The following is a 12,984-nucleotide window of genomic DNA, read 5'->3' as shown; positions in this document are numbered from 1 at the left end:
CCCCCTGGCGGCGCCTTCCCCTCCCGCTCCGCTCGGCGGCTCCTGCCCGGCCCGCAGCCGAGCCCCTCTCTCAGGGCCGCCCTGGCCACTGGCCCCCGGCTCCGGGTGGAAGCCAGGCCGGGGGCCGCGGGGCGGCGCGGGTGCTGCAGGGCACCTCTACAAGAGCACTCCTCCCCTCAGCACCCCAGCGCCTGGCTGGCCTGCTGGTTACAGCACTGACCGGGGACCTAAGTTGAGTTCTGAGACTCAGACATGTAGGGCTGTGAATGTCTCACTACTCAGCTACAAGGCAGAAGACAGGCAGCTGCAGAACCACTTCTTTTCTCCCCCTTCCCACACAGCATCACATTAGGTCTTTGTTGCTTTCCTGCGTGTTTCCTGCCAGCCAAGCTCAGTGACTTCCTGCCTCGGAGCCATGTTCCTGTGGCATGATGTCAAGGGCACTGACCTCAAGTTTAAACTGGCAGTGTGACTAAACAAAATGGTGTTGCAACCCTGGTACGTGTTTATTCATGCCAACAAGAAAGACTGCAAAGTTCTCAGTGATGCCCTTGTGTGTTCTAGCTGAACAGTCTCGTCTGTGATAGGAACAGAGAAATCTATTCTGAAATATTTGCAAGTATGAATAAGTTTTGTGGTTTTCAGGAGTTTACTAACAGGTAGACTCTTGTATTGATACTATTAATTTTTGAAACCCTCATGGTATCAGAAAGTATCATGACGAAAATGTAGATAAGTTCAAGAAAGATCACTCAGTTAACACTTTGACATAAGAAAGATTTCCCACAGGGCTGCCTAACATTATCTCATCACAATGTCAGCACTCAAAGTACTTCTTAATCAGCCAGGTTCTTGTCAGCATACCAACAGCTGAATTTGAACAGCTGATGTTGGTGGAATACCCCAGCATTCTGTAACTATTACCTAAGCGTAGTCTCACAAGAACTGTGTAATTCTCTCACTTCATAGATAGGGAAACAAAAATCAAAGGGGCTCATTCAAGTTTCTAAAGGAAGGTGAGTAGGTATAGCCTACTCCTTTGGCTTCTGAATTTTTCCAGCTGTGCGGGATGCAAAAGCTAACAAAAATGTATAGCTAATTTGTCAGCTTTACAAATACTCTCATATCATCTGCTCGGAGAAGGTATAATTAATTTCAACTAACTTTAAATTAATATAAGGGAGATTTTTATATCTATCTGAGATTTTTATAGCTGATATGGGCAGTCCCAGCTCCCGCTTTAGTCAGTGGAGAGAAGCAGGCACTTTTAGGTGTGGCTGATCTAACTGCTAACGATGTGCCCAGATGTGCTAATCAGGAGGTGAATCACTGCTTCTGTTTGGTCACACAGATGTCACCCTCCATTCTGAGCAGGAGTAAGGACTCAGCTACCAGTCGCTAGCCCGTTCTATTTTATGCTTTAATGGAGGGTGACATCAGCAAAAATTGGGTGCTTGTTGAAAGCTAGGGAGAACATTACAGCTGCAGTCAGCTTGCCTAATGCCACAGCTGAAAAAGAACAAAACAAATAGCGTAGGACTATTGAAAACAAACAAGCTACTCCTTAAGACATTATGTGTGCAGTTCCTTTTTTTCTTCAGAGTTTTTCTTTCTTCAAAGTAAAGCTGATCCTGAGTGCTTTCACAGCAAAAGCAATAGAGACACAGCAACAGCGTGGATTCTTAAAGCTATGCTACTCAGGAAGCGAAACTCTTCCCTCAGGCAAGGCAGGATAGCTAGCTAACAGCCCAGCCATTCTGCACCTTGCAAAAGTTTAAAGCAAGAAACTCCAAGTGCGTAGAGATGTTTTTACATGCTATTGTATTTGAAATTAGAGGTCATTACATTATCTCTGATCAGCAGGAGGGTGCAAATGTTGATACTCACTGTCCTTTTGGTGCCACCGCACTGCATGCAAAACCGCACCACAGTAGTGAAACATGAACTCGTGCTCGGAGTGCCCAGCTGTCCCCCGCAGGAGAGGCAGCAAGGTGCGTCCGTCGATTACCCTGATAGAGAGGACGGAGGTCACCAGGCTGTTCAGGAATTTCACCCTGCAGCTGGAGTGTGAGCGGTATGCACTCTGCATGCATGCAGAATTAGGACTTCAAGGATTATTTCTAGAATAAGCTACTGTTTAGCTAACGAGCCCTGACATTTTTAATTGTGTAGAAGGGTGGAGGCCAGCGATTAGTAGTTAATGGCAATTTATGCAATTGCATCTAGTTCACACATCCTGGGGAGATAAGTTATCATTAATGTAATTTTCCTGCGGGTAAATAAGTGATAACCATAGAGAAGGCAAGGGTCACAGCTTTTGATCTGACTCCCTGAAACTGAAATCACCAATAGCTCTGTGAGCTTAGGGCTGTGTAAAAATAGTGCCACTTTGTTAATTGACTGACAGTTGGCTTAGTGACGCAACACAAGAACTTTTCTGCTTTTTGCTCAGAATGTCACAGCCACCCAGCCTTTCATTTGTTCATTATAGGTGTCTAACATAGATGCTACCAGTTGTTTACTTCTGAGGAACTTCTCCATTACTGGCACCCAAATACAGGCTGTTTGCTCCATATTCCCTACTCACAAAGAACCAGGCACCCCAGTATGGGAAAGGGCCAGTCTTAGGTATTTTTAACAGGACCAACCAGCTTTATGAATATATGATTTTTCATATAAAAGTTCTTTTTTTTTTTTTTTTTTTTTTTTTTTTTTTTTTTCAGTGACCCCCCTGTTGGCCAGGTTCCCTTTCAGTGTTTTAAAACTGAGTTAGCTAACTGATCCTTGATAGCACGTATTGTTTTCCATATAATCAGGTAAGGCCATATAATCAGGTAAGGCCTTTCCCATATAATCAGGTAAGATGGGGAAAACTAAGCAGAAGGTTGCTAGAGAACTATCAACTAATAGAATTTAACCCGTGAGCGTTAGGATGTGTGACATATGGTCAGCTTTGATCTAAATCAAGAAAGGAGAGCAAGCATGGTTTATGAAGCCACTTTTGTACCTGTCTTGAGGCACTACCCCTCCGGCCAGGTGAACCACTGTTGGGAAAATGTCCATAAGGCTTGTTGGTTCATTGATAACTATGTCTGCAGGCAATGCTCCAGGCCATCTAACTATTCCTGGAACACGGATCCCTCCTTCCCAACCTCCCATTCCTTTTCCACCTGTAAGAGGAGAAAAAAAAAAAAAACACCAAAAAAACAGCAAAATATAAGAATGAAAGATACTAGACATTTATTATGCATGTATTATTAGAGGGTTTAAAACTTTCAAAATATTCAAATACTTTTAATGAAAACATGGAGAACAGCAAAGTGGTTACAATGCAAGCTCCATTCTTCAAGAATAAGCTGATTACTTATTACTCACTTTATTTTACACTTCTTTGTGTGGTATATATAGAAACCCAATACAAAGCAGCATTTTGCGCATAAGAGGAACAATTTCACCCTCTGATGCCTGAGAAGACATTCTAACCTGTATTTTTAATTGAATGTCATGTTTGAGAATAATCTCCACACTCCCTAAAAAACATGCACATCCATTACTAGTAAAAAGCAGCATTTGGCTCTGTCTGTGAAAGAGAGGTTGCAGCCTTACATGGTGCCCAAGAAAGGGGGATTAATGCAGGGCATGCTTGGTTGTCAGACAGTCCTAAACCAGAGGTAGCTGAACATTACAAAATGATTTCTCCAATCCTGGAGAGCAGCGAGAGGAACTATGATAATGTTTGATTGTCCTCCAAGAATTTACAATCCCAGGGATGGACTGAGGTGGTCCCATGTGCAGAACCCATGTGGTAAATGGGGTAGCACTCTAAATGTTCTACAGTAAAGAAGACTTCCCACTTACATTTCTATTGATGTGAAAAAAATCCAAAAATATTTTATTATTATTAATTTTTTTTTCTGCATTCCACTAATCTTCTTAATCTTCTCCTATATTTTTTCTTCCATGCATTGGTTATCTTATAAGTCAAAATATTTTTTTTTGAATGCTACTTCAAAGTGAAAATAATTAATTCCAAATGTCTATTCTTAGTGTCAAGGGTGGGGATATTAATTAAGCCAGAAAATCTCCATTAAAGCCAGGAATCCATTAGCCAAGCTGATGGCCCATTCAGAAAAAAAAAAAAAAAAAAAAAAAAAAAATCTAAGTGTGAAGCTCAGGTACCTACATGACATTTGTTCTGTCGTTCATCCTATCTAGGGCAGAAATGCCAAGACATTGCAGAAAAACCTTGTAGAAAAATTGTCAAGCAAAACTAGAAGCTAGTGTATTAGTTCCGTTAATAAACTACCATTAGTTCAGTTAATAAACTACCATAAATGGTAGATTGAACTAAACTCTGGCTTTTACTATGGACAAGGTGTGCTCATAGAGCTGAGAGGCAGGCTTCCCAGAGCTTGGTTTAAGAGCCTGACAAAGTGGTATGGTGGATTATAAAAAGGGCAAGGCCACCTACCTGTGCAATAACCCTTGTGCTTTGTAGGATAATGGTTTCTCACACCTCATGTTTATTAACATCTGTTATTACCCATATGCATGGCTCTTCTTGTTTTTAATATCCTGTTAGCAGTAATAACACCTTACAGTAGTGACTTCTACAGATATTTATGAATTAAACTAATTGTTTGTTGCTTGTTAGTTTCAATGGGATGTCCCTTCTTCTGTTGTATGTAGAGATAAATGTGAATAATCCCTTTCTGTTGTTAATTTCTAAACTAATATCTATCTCCTCTTGTCTCATCTCTAAGCAGGCATGTTTTCATCATTGTCCTCTCATTGAAATCACTATCTGATCCCATTCACCTGTCATCTCTTGTTATTCATGTACTTATGTTAGGCTAGCAGAAGTGAATACCCTAGGTTAGACACAAATTAGCCTATTGGCTTTTTTTTTTTTTTTTTTTTTTTATCTGTTACTGGTATGGGAACTTCATATCCAGAACTGAATGCTAATTTTGCGTTTAGGACTGTTACTGGATGTGATCTAAGCTCTATCAGAAATTTATTGTGTGGCTCATCAAAGAACTTACTGGTAGAGAACGTGCATTTTGATGCTGAGCAAGATCAAAGCACCTGAATCTTCTTTTGTAGGGAAATATGCAATGGGAACAGTTTTCAGGCTTCATTATACAGTGAGTGCCAAGCTGCCTAAGATATCAGAGTGGCTTTTCAGGTCTTGGAAATCTGGAGAGTTATCTCATAGGTTCAGACAGCTAGGGGAATTTCAGAGGATTTCAGTCCAGATTAAGGAATCTCATCAGATCTGTTGTCATAAGAGCATTATGGGTTTGGTCTCTAGCCTCTGCTGCACTGACATACACGTTGATGCAACGGTGAAGCACAGAGAAAGGAGAACAGAGCTCATCTAAGGGAAATGGAGGAAAAATAAATACTAACCAGCAGTGGGCTTTAGAAACTGTTTTCTTCTTTGCTTTTCAAGGAGGAAAAAAGTTTATTTTCTACAAAATGACAAAAGAGATGGAAAAAGCAAGTAGAAAGGAGTATTTATGCATTCAGGAGAAGGACCTGGGGGTGTTGGTTGATGAGAAGCTTGACATGAGCCAGCAACATCCGCCTGCAGCGGATGATCAACGGGCTGGAGCACCTCTTGTACAAAGACAGGCTGAGGGAATTGGGGTCGTTCAGCCTGGAGAAGGGAAGGCTCCGGAGAGACTCCTGGGAAGAACTTTCCAATACTTAAAGGGGACCTGAAAAAAGCTGAGGAGGGACCCTTTTATCAGGGAGTGGAGTGATAGGACAAGGATTGATGGTTTTTAACTAAAAGAGGGTAGATTTTGGTTAGATATTATGAAGAAATTCTTCACTCAGAGGGTGGTGATTCACTGGCACAGGTTGCCCAGAGAAGCTGTGGATGCCCCATCCCTGGAAGTGTTCAAGGCCAGGTTGGATGAGGCTTTAAGCAACCTGATCTAGTGGGAAGTGTCCCTGCCCATGGCAGAGGGGTTGGAAGAAGATGATATTTAAGGTCTGTTCCAACACAAACCATTCTGTGATTCTATGATTGTATGATTCTATGATTTAGTACTGAAGCACGAATAAGTGGAGAATAAACACATGGAAGGTGCATTGAGTGAGAATGACCATGAAAAATTTAAGACCTAAAGGAGTAAGGCAACAACAACAACAACAACAACAAAGGAACTCCAGAAAGTCAGATTTTAATAAAGTTACAGGACTGATAAAGGAGGTCTCCTCAGAGAAACTGTGGGGAAAAATGTAAAGAATTGGCGAGTCTTAAAAGAATCAGTGTTAAGGGCACAAGTTTAGGTTTTCATATTCCAGTGGAAAATTAGGAAGTATAATTATTTAGGCAATTCATGTGCTTTTTCTGTGGATTTCAAGCCCAAGAAGGAGTAATACAAGAGGCAGAATCTTGGTCAGGCCATTAAGGATGGGTTTATTTTGTGGGCTCTTAATGATAAAATCAGAAAGGACAGAACATATAAAATGAAAGTTAACTAGTGATGAGAAAGAGAAATGAGAAGTATCATGATGAAAAAAAAAAGGAGAAAGTACTAGTTGATATTCATTGGGAATCAAACAAACAAACAAAACAGGAAAGAAAACTGAAATATTAAATTATTTTAATGATGCTTCTGTATGAGACTTTAATACAAAAACCTGGCTTGTTACCAAGTAACAAACATAGTTTTATCCTATCATCCATTAGGCAACATCAGAGCCTTGACTAATGGCAGATGTTTTCACACAGTCTAAACCTGATGAATGTCTGGAGCATTCATAACATTAGTTGATGAAGATTTGGTTTGTTTGAGTTGTGGAGATTTGGTGAGGTATCAGACTGGAAAAAGGCAAGCTGTGATGTCTATCTTGGAAAACAAAACAGAACAAACCCAAACAAATGGTAGTAGACTGCCTGAATAAATATTGCAATCAATAATCATATAACTTTTAAGCATGTAGAAGGAAATTAGCATACGAGTATCAGTTCTGCCAAGATGAAATCATGTCAAATAAAATAATTTAGATTGATGAATAAGGCAAGAACTTCTGCATAATCTGCAGCAAGGAAAGGTAGATACCAGGAAACAAACAAACAAACAAACACATCTAGTAGCGTTGACAATGCAAACGAGTACTTGGGGAATCACTGAAGGTCTTCAAGAACAGATAAGACAATGAAGCTGTCAGGAGCAGTTTTGGTGAAAGACATGTCTAGGGACCCCTTGTCTAGGGACTGAAGGATGACTAGCTGATGCCCTGACATCACTCCAGCCCTACAAACTAAGATTTTCATTCCAGCATGTTGCTTTGTAAATACCTTTGTAAAAATAGCTGGGCATACTTTATTCTATCATTTTATTTTCAATAGTTAGTTTATGCATGCACATGCTGCCAAGATTTTACCTTTATAGATCCCATTCCATCCACCCAAGCGGGCATTTCCTCTGTGAGCCTCTACAGATCCCCCATGATCAGATGCAAAATAAATGAATGTGGTATTCTTCAAGCCTTCCTTGTCAATAACATCAAGAAGCCTACCTATAAACAAAGCAAAACATCATAATTATGTCCTGAGATGCAGTCAGATTTTTAAAATTTTGTGAAGACACACATTCAATTGACCTCAATGAGTTCTGTAATGAGCTACCACAAGCAATGCAGAGTAATCCTAAATCATGGGAGCAATAAGAGCCCAACAGAAAGCTGCTGAACGTGTCCAAATTCTGTTTGTGGAAAATAAATTCTGTTTCTGGAAAATAAAACATAAAACTAAGTGGAAAATAAGTTAAATGAATGCTCCTTTTATTTAGGCCTCTCAAAATATTCTGTCAGTTCTATGCTGTAAATTCTCAGAGTCAAGGACTCTCCACTGTGTAGCCTCAAGCATCCTGAAAAGCTTAAACAATAGTGCTTCCTCGTCAAAGAAAAATGCTCGTCTCACCATGAACTAAACAGAGACTTTGAAATGAGGCTTCACACAATCAGCCAAAACCTTCTCTGGAAGTCAGAGGCAAAAACTCTGCAGAGTGCAACTCAGATCTAACTTCATAAGGAATGTTTTCAGTACTGACAGGATAAAATATTTATACAGAGTATAATTTATCTTTGATTGCTTTTCCCAATCACCCAGTGCATCAAAATATGATCACTACAAACAGCTTCCATAGCTACAGAAGCAACAACAGCTGACATGCAAGGAAAAAACAAGGGCCAGTGATGGGGTTCTGCTTTACAGACTTCCTGTGTCCCCTTGGTCAAGATAGTCATTGCCCTTACCTAAAAACTAACACCTCCAAAAAGGAATTTAGATTGAATCTAGGCCTCTTGGTTCTGAATTACAGCCCAAATTTCTTAGCTTAGGAGACTTTTGTCCTCACTAGCTGCATCCTGATTGGCCTACGCGACACATGTTCCTTACACCTTTGTACTTCTGCTATTCTGCTCTGCTTGAGTAGCTTGTGTCTGAATTTAGTTGGTGCCAAAAATTAGAAGAGGAGCGTGCCAGAGTCCTCTGGTGTGATCAGATCTTGCAGAGGTGCTCGGCCTGCCAATCACAAGCAATCGAGCTCCTTTCAAAGCAGATTTTTTTAAATATGTTTATTGGAGGTAGAAAAGGCTCAGGGAATCTGGTCTGGAGTGCAGCAACTAGAAGTGAATGGTCAGTACTTTGTCAGTATTGCTCTCACTTTTCAGTAAATGTAAAAAGAGCTATCGTTCTCCATCCCGTTGAAGTGAAAAGGAACTACTAATTAAGGCTTAGGTATAAATCTGAGTTGTGAGTGCTCACATTTATGTTTTTAAATTTAATTAACTTACTAAATGAAACATCATAACTTTTTAACTTGGCCTTTTGGCTAGGAAGTAGTTCAGACTTCTGCTGTAAGGATTATTTCTTGATAAAGGAACAAGTACACAAGTACACAAAAGATAAAGGGAACAAGTACACAAAACAGTCAGTGTATAATGCCTCATCAGCATCACCAGTTATGTCTTTTGAGACTAGACAGCTGGAGTAATATCATACATATTGATTAATAATCTGATTATTTAACACTACAACACAGAAGTGTGTCAAATAAAACGTAGGAAGAAAAAAATTGTCACAAGAAAAGCCTGCACTTTCAACCTAAGAAGAAGAAATGGCAACCTTTGGAGCTAACTATATATCCAAGGCAAGTTTTTTGTCATATATAAATAGTGAGTTCTGTGACCACACCTTCAATGGGGTGTTTCTTTTCCACATTCAAATAAATAAAGGATTTCCTTCAAGCCACCACTTACCCACTACCCAGTCCATCTCCTCTACATTATCTCCATAAAGGCCATGTCTGCTTCTTCCCAGAAACTTCTCCATGGTAATCAGAGGAGTGTGAACATGTAAAAGGGAAAAAAAGAGAAGAAACGGTCTATGCTTGTTTCTGAAATAAAAGAAAACAACAGTAGTCATTTCTCTGCAAACTATCACTCAGAACAAAATGTAACAGTAATATGTAAGTGATATATAACAGTAATAGGGTAGTGACTATCTCACTAAAAGTATGATTCGGGTCTAGAGCAAAAATTTTGGATTTTGACATCTATGCATTTTTGAGGCTTTAGGAGACAGAGGGGATTAAAACACCCCTCAAAGATTTTGGTTCTGTATGAAGACCAAAACAGTAATGTGATGTTTCTCTTATTCCAAATTAAATATGTGTAGAACGTTAGATAAATAAGCACAAAAGTTCATAGCATAAAGACTGATACACACACAAAGGCAGGGAGAAGAGGACTCACTTGCTTAAACCTAAATATTGGTGTCACTGAGTATCTGAGACCTCCTTGTGAAACCAGCAAGGTATGACACTCGACCCACAAGGAACTGTATTCCTTTAACTAGGCAGCTAGAGGCCAGGCAGGATATCCTATGAACCTGAGGATATCCTCTATGAGGACATCTATGTTCAAAGTTTTACAGAAGAGTTTTTTCTCACCCCAATTTCCCTTAAAAAAGGAACAAACAAAAAACTTCCAAGCCCTTGGAGAAATAATATAATCTTACTCAGGGATATGCTCAGGCTTGTCACATAAATATTTCTAAGAAATTAGCAGTTAGTTTAACTCTAGCTGATAGTACTGTAAATGAAGGGCACCTTGGGAAAACAAAACAAAAAACTCAGTATCGGTCTCCTGCTTGTGAAATATTAACTTCATATGGAACTTTAAATAACAGTCCATTCATCAGGCTAAAATCATTTTTTTATTCCTATGAATAGGAATTCCTAGTCCTTGGCCGGGACCCCTTTCATAACAAATCATTAAGGCAACAAAATCATCTCTTCCTTTTCCTGAGTTGCTGACAAGCTATGTGAAAGATGAAGGACAGCAGCTGGATGCTGACATGTAGGGGGATACTAGAAAACAGAAAATTGTTACTTGCCAGCACTAGGGACACATGGTGCAGCATGCCAGCTGCCTAACCAAGTGGTGTATGACACAGTAATTATATGATTTAGAAAATCCTTAAGAGGTGATACAGTTTTTGTTGGTTACCTTTCAATGAATGAAACTGCCTCCTTCAGCATATTAGAAGTAGTTTTTTCTAGGTTCATTGGTTGTTCTGTGATATCATGGTTTCTCATCAGGATACAGTTCCAGTACTTGGTGAATCCATAGCTGGAGAACCAGGAAAGGAAATACAGGAGACCACAGATGGCCACACATACGATTATTTTCCATTTTACCTGGAATAAGCTGGTAAGTTTTCCAATCAAAAGTGTAAGCACTGCAAGGAAGATTATCTGTGAGTGAAGCCAATATGTATCTTGCAAAGACTTGGCCAATTCAGGGTCATCTGTTCCTTGACACTCATTCAAAAGGGTGAAAGGCATGCCATAAAAATAATCGAAACCATGTTGTAAAGGGTGATGGCAGTGATCGTGGGAGGATTCGCAGTTCACACCCATATGCCACTTCCCTGCAAATTTAAAATAAAGTTATTAAACAAAATCCAACATTATTGCTCTCATGTGTGTCTGCCTGTATTTCTAACAGGTTGGCTGCACTCCTCAGTTAAGGTGCAGCCAAGGGAGGAGCAGATTGGAATAGGACAGGCTCTCTGGGAGCAATCATACTCTGACACTCTATCTGAGCAGAATATCTGTTTTTCCTCACTTATCTTAACAAAATTCCGTACAGGGCAATCGTCCAGCTCAGCCACCTCCCTGAATAAGTACCAATATGGTTGCACTATTTGGTGCTTATTATTTTTAAATGATAATGTAGCCATTCATTAATGGGTGGTGTGGTGAGGAGAATCCCTTTTGCCAAAATAAACAGCTAAGTGCAAAAATATGAGCTAATTTACACACAATTTCTATTTGACCTTCACTTTCAAGAACAGATTTCAGGAAGAAGTTGTGCACATTGGCTCTGTATCTATATTCATCCTAAAATGAGTAGCAAAAATAGGCCATTCCAATTATCCAGTACAATTGGACATATCAGAATATGTCATGCACTGATAATGAAGCTTAATGAAGTCATATTACAGAGCAGTGTAATTACCCTGACATTGAAGGACAGACAGTCTATGACCATGGGCTTTGGGCCTATTAGCCATAATTTTGGAGAGCTCCAAACCAGCTCTGTGAGCCTGCATATGAATGTGTTTTACAGCATAAGCTGTAACAGCCTGCAAGGAGCTAGGAAAGATCCCCTCTTTGCGCAGGCTCCCGTGAAGCTTGTACATCACTAATACTCATTAGGAACTACATGACACCTCAGTGTGCTGGAGCCAAGCAGAGGCATGAAAATCATAGTCATTACAATTAAGCACATGACATATTCGACTACCTCAAAAAGAGCTTAAGAATGAGAGGTGCTTGAAGGACAAATCCTTTAATCGCTGTTCAGGTGAAATTGGCAGTTAATGGGATTTCATTTCCTGAACATGGATTCTGATCCAAAAACCACTGGAGGCAATGGGACTTTCAGCTTATTTTTTGGTCTCACTTCGCAGAGTAGCTTTTTGCAGAAAATTAAGGTATTTTTAGAGTCTGTATGATAAGCAGGATGCATAAGTTATACCAAATCTATCCATCAGGTATGATTAAGACACTGTAGTGTCTGGGTGCCAACTGGCAGAAATTTTCCTGCTCAAAGAGGTCACTGAATATCTCTGTTGGTTCTTCTAAAGCAATCTGTGCTGGGCAAACAAGATTTTATATATTTATTTATTTATTTTGCTGTGTATATCTGAGTATTCCAAACATCCTTATTTTGGATTTATCATATATCCATGTCACATATATATGTGTTGACACCGGGGGTTGTGAGTGGGATTCTAAAAACCCTGCTGATTTTTAAAGTTTTGCCTACAAAAACTCTAGTTTAACTGATCTTGGACATTTTGGAAAAGAAGTATATTTACTGGAACAGCCTCATTTGAATAACAACAATGAAAAAGTGGAAAGTTTCTCCATCTCATACCTACAAGTGCTGTAGAATAACCTTGTTGGTGCAGTATTCTGGCAAAAGTAGTTTCATTTGGTGGGAGCCCCCCAGAACACCCATTCCAAAAAAGAACACGGTATTGCGTATTGGATGCCATGCCTGGAGAAATACAACAGTCTTTAAACTAAAACAAGCCATGCTTAAGATTTTCAGTCTTTTCAGATTGTTCTTTCTAATGAATAAGATTCAGCTGCCCAAGTCTAGTACCTTTTTATTGTACATTCAGTATTCTGTAGAGCATTCTGATTGACCCCCAGAAGGATATCCCCTCCAAGTCCCATGCTGTAAATGCTAGTCCAATGCAGATACCTCAGCTATGCTGGAGTGTCTAAAATGGCACCACGATGTCTATGTTTGGACGTTAGGCAACCTCTTAAAACTGAAGTTATATCACAATATGATGTTAGAAAGAAGGAAAGAAGGAAAGAAGGAAAGAAGGAAAGAAGGAAGGAAGGAAGGAAGGAAGGAAGGAAGGAAGGAAGGAAGGAA

General features: G+C 39.7%; 1 protein-coding gene across 5 annotated transcripts in view; it reads right to left on the bottom strand.

Annotated features, from left to right (window-relative positions):
- Window positions 1-12,984, bottom strand: part of LOC118156849 (arylsulfatase D-like) — a 23,134-nt gene that overhangs the window by 4,842 nt on the left and 5,308 nt on the right. For 4 of the 5 annotated variants that reach the window (XM_035311101.1, XM_035311174.1, XM_035311243.1 and 1 more), the window contains 6 exons: window positions 12,472-12,594; window positions 10,534-10,957; window positions 9,283-9,419; window positions 7,405-7,539; window positions 3,008-3,170; window positions 1,888-2,009 (listed from right to left, as the gene is read on the bottom strand). In XM_035311101.1, the coding sequence (XP_035166992.1) occupies window positions 1,888-2,009; window positions 3,008-3,170; window positions 7,405-7,539; window positions 9,283-9,419; window positions 10,534-10,957; window positions 12,472-12,594 (1,104 nt within the window). The remainder of the gene's footprint in view (window positions 1-1,887; window positions 2,010-3,007; window positions 3,171-7,404; window positions 7,540-9,282; window positions 9,420-10,533; window positions 10,958-12,471; window positions 12,595-12,984) is intronic. The other variant, XM_035311306.1, reaches the window with a different exon arrangement.

This window comes from Oxyura jamaicensis, chromosome 1 (genome assembly GCF_011077185.1).
Source record: "Oxyura jamaicensis isolate SHBP4307 breed ruddy duck chromosome 1, BPBGC_Ojam_1.0, whole genome shotgun sequence".
NCBI lineage: Eukaryota > Metazoa > Chordata > Aves > Anseriformes > Anatidae > Oxyura > Oxyura jamaicensis.
The sequence above is the reverse complement of the archived record's forward strand: the minus strand, read 5'-3'. Positions and strand labels throughout refer to the sequence as shown.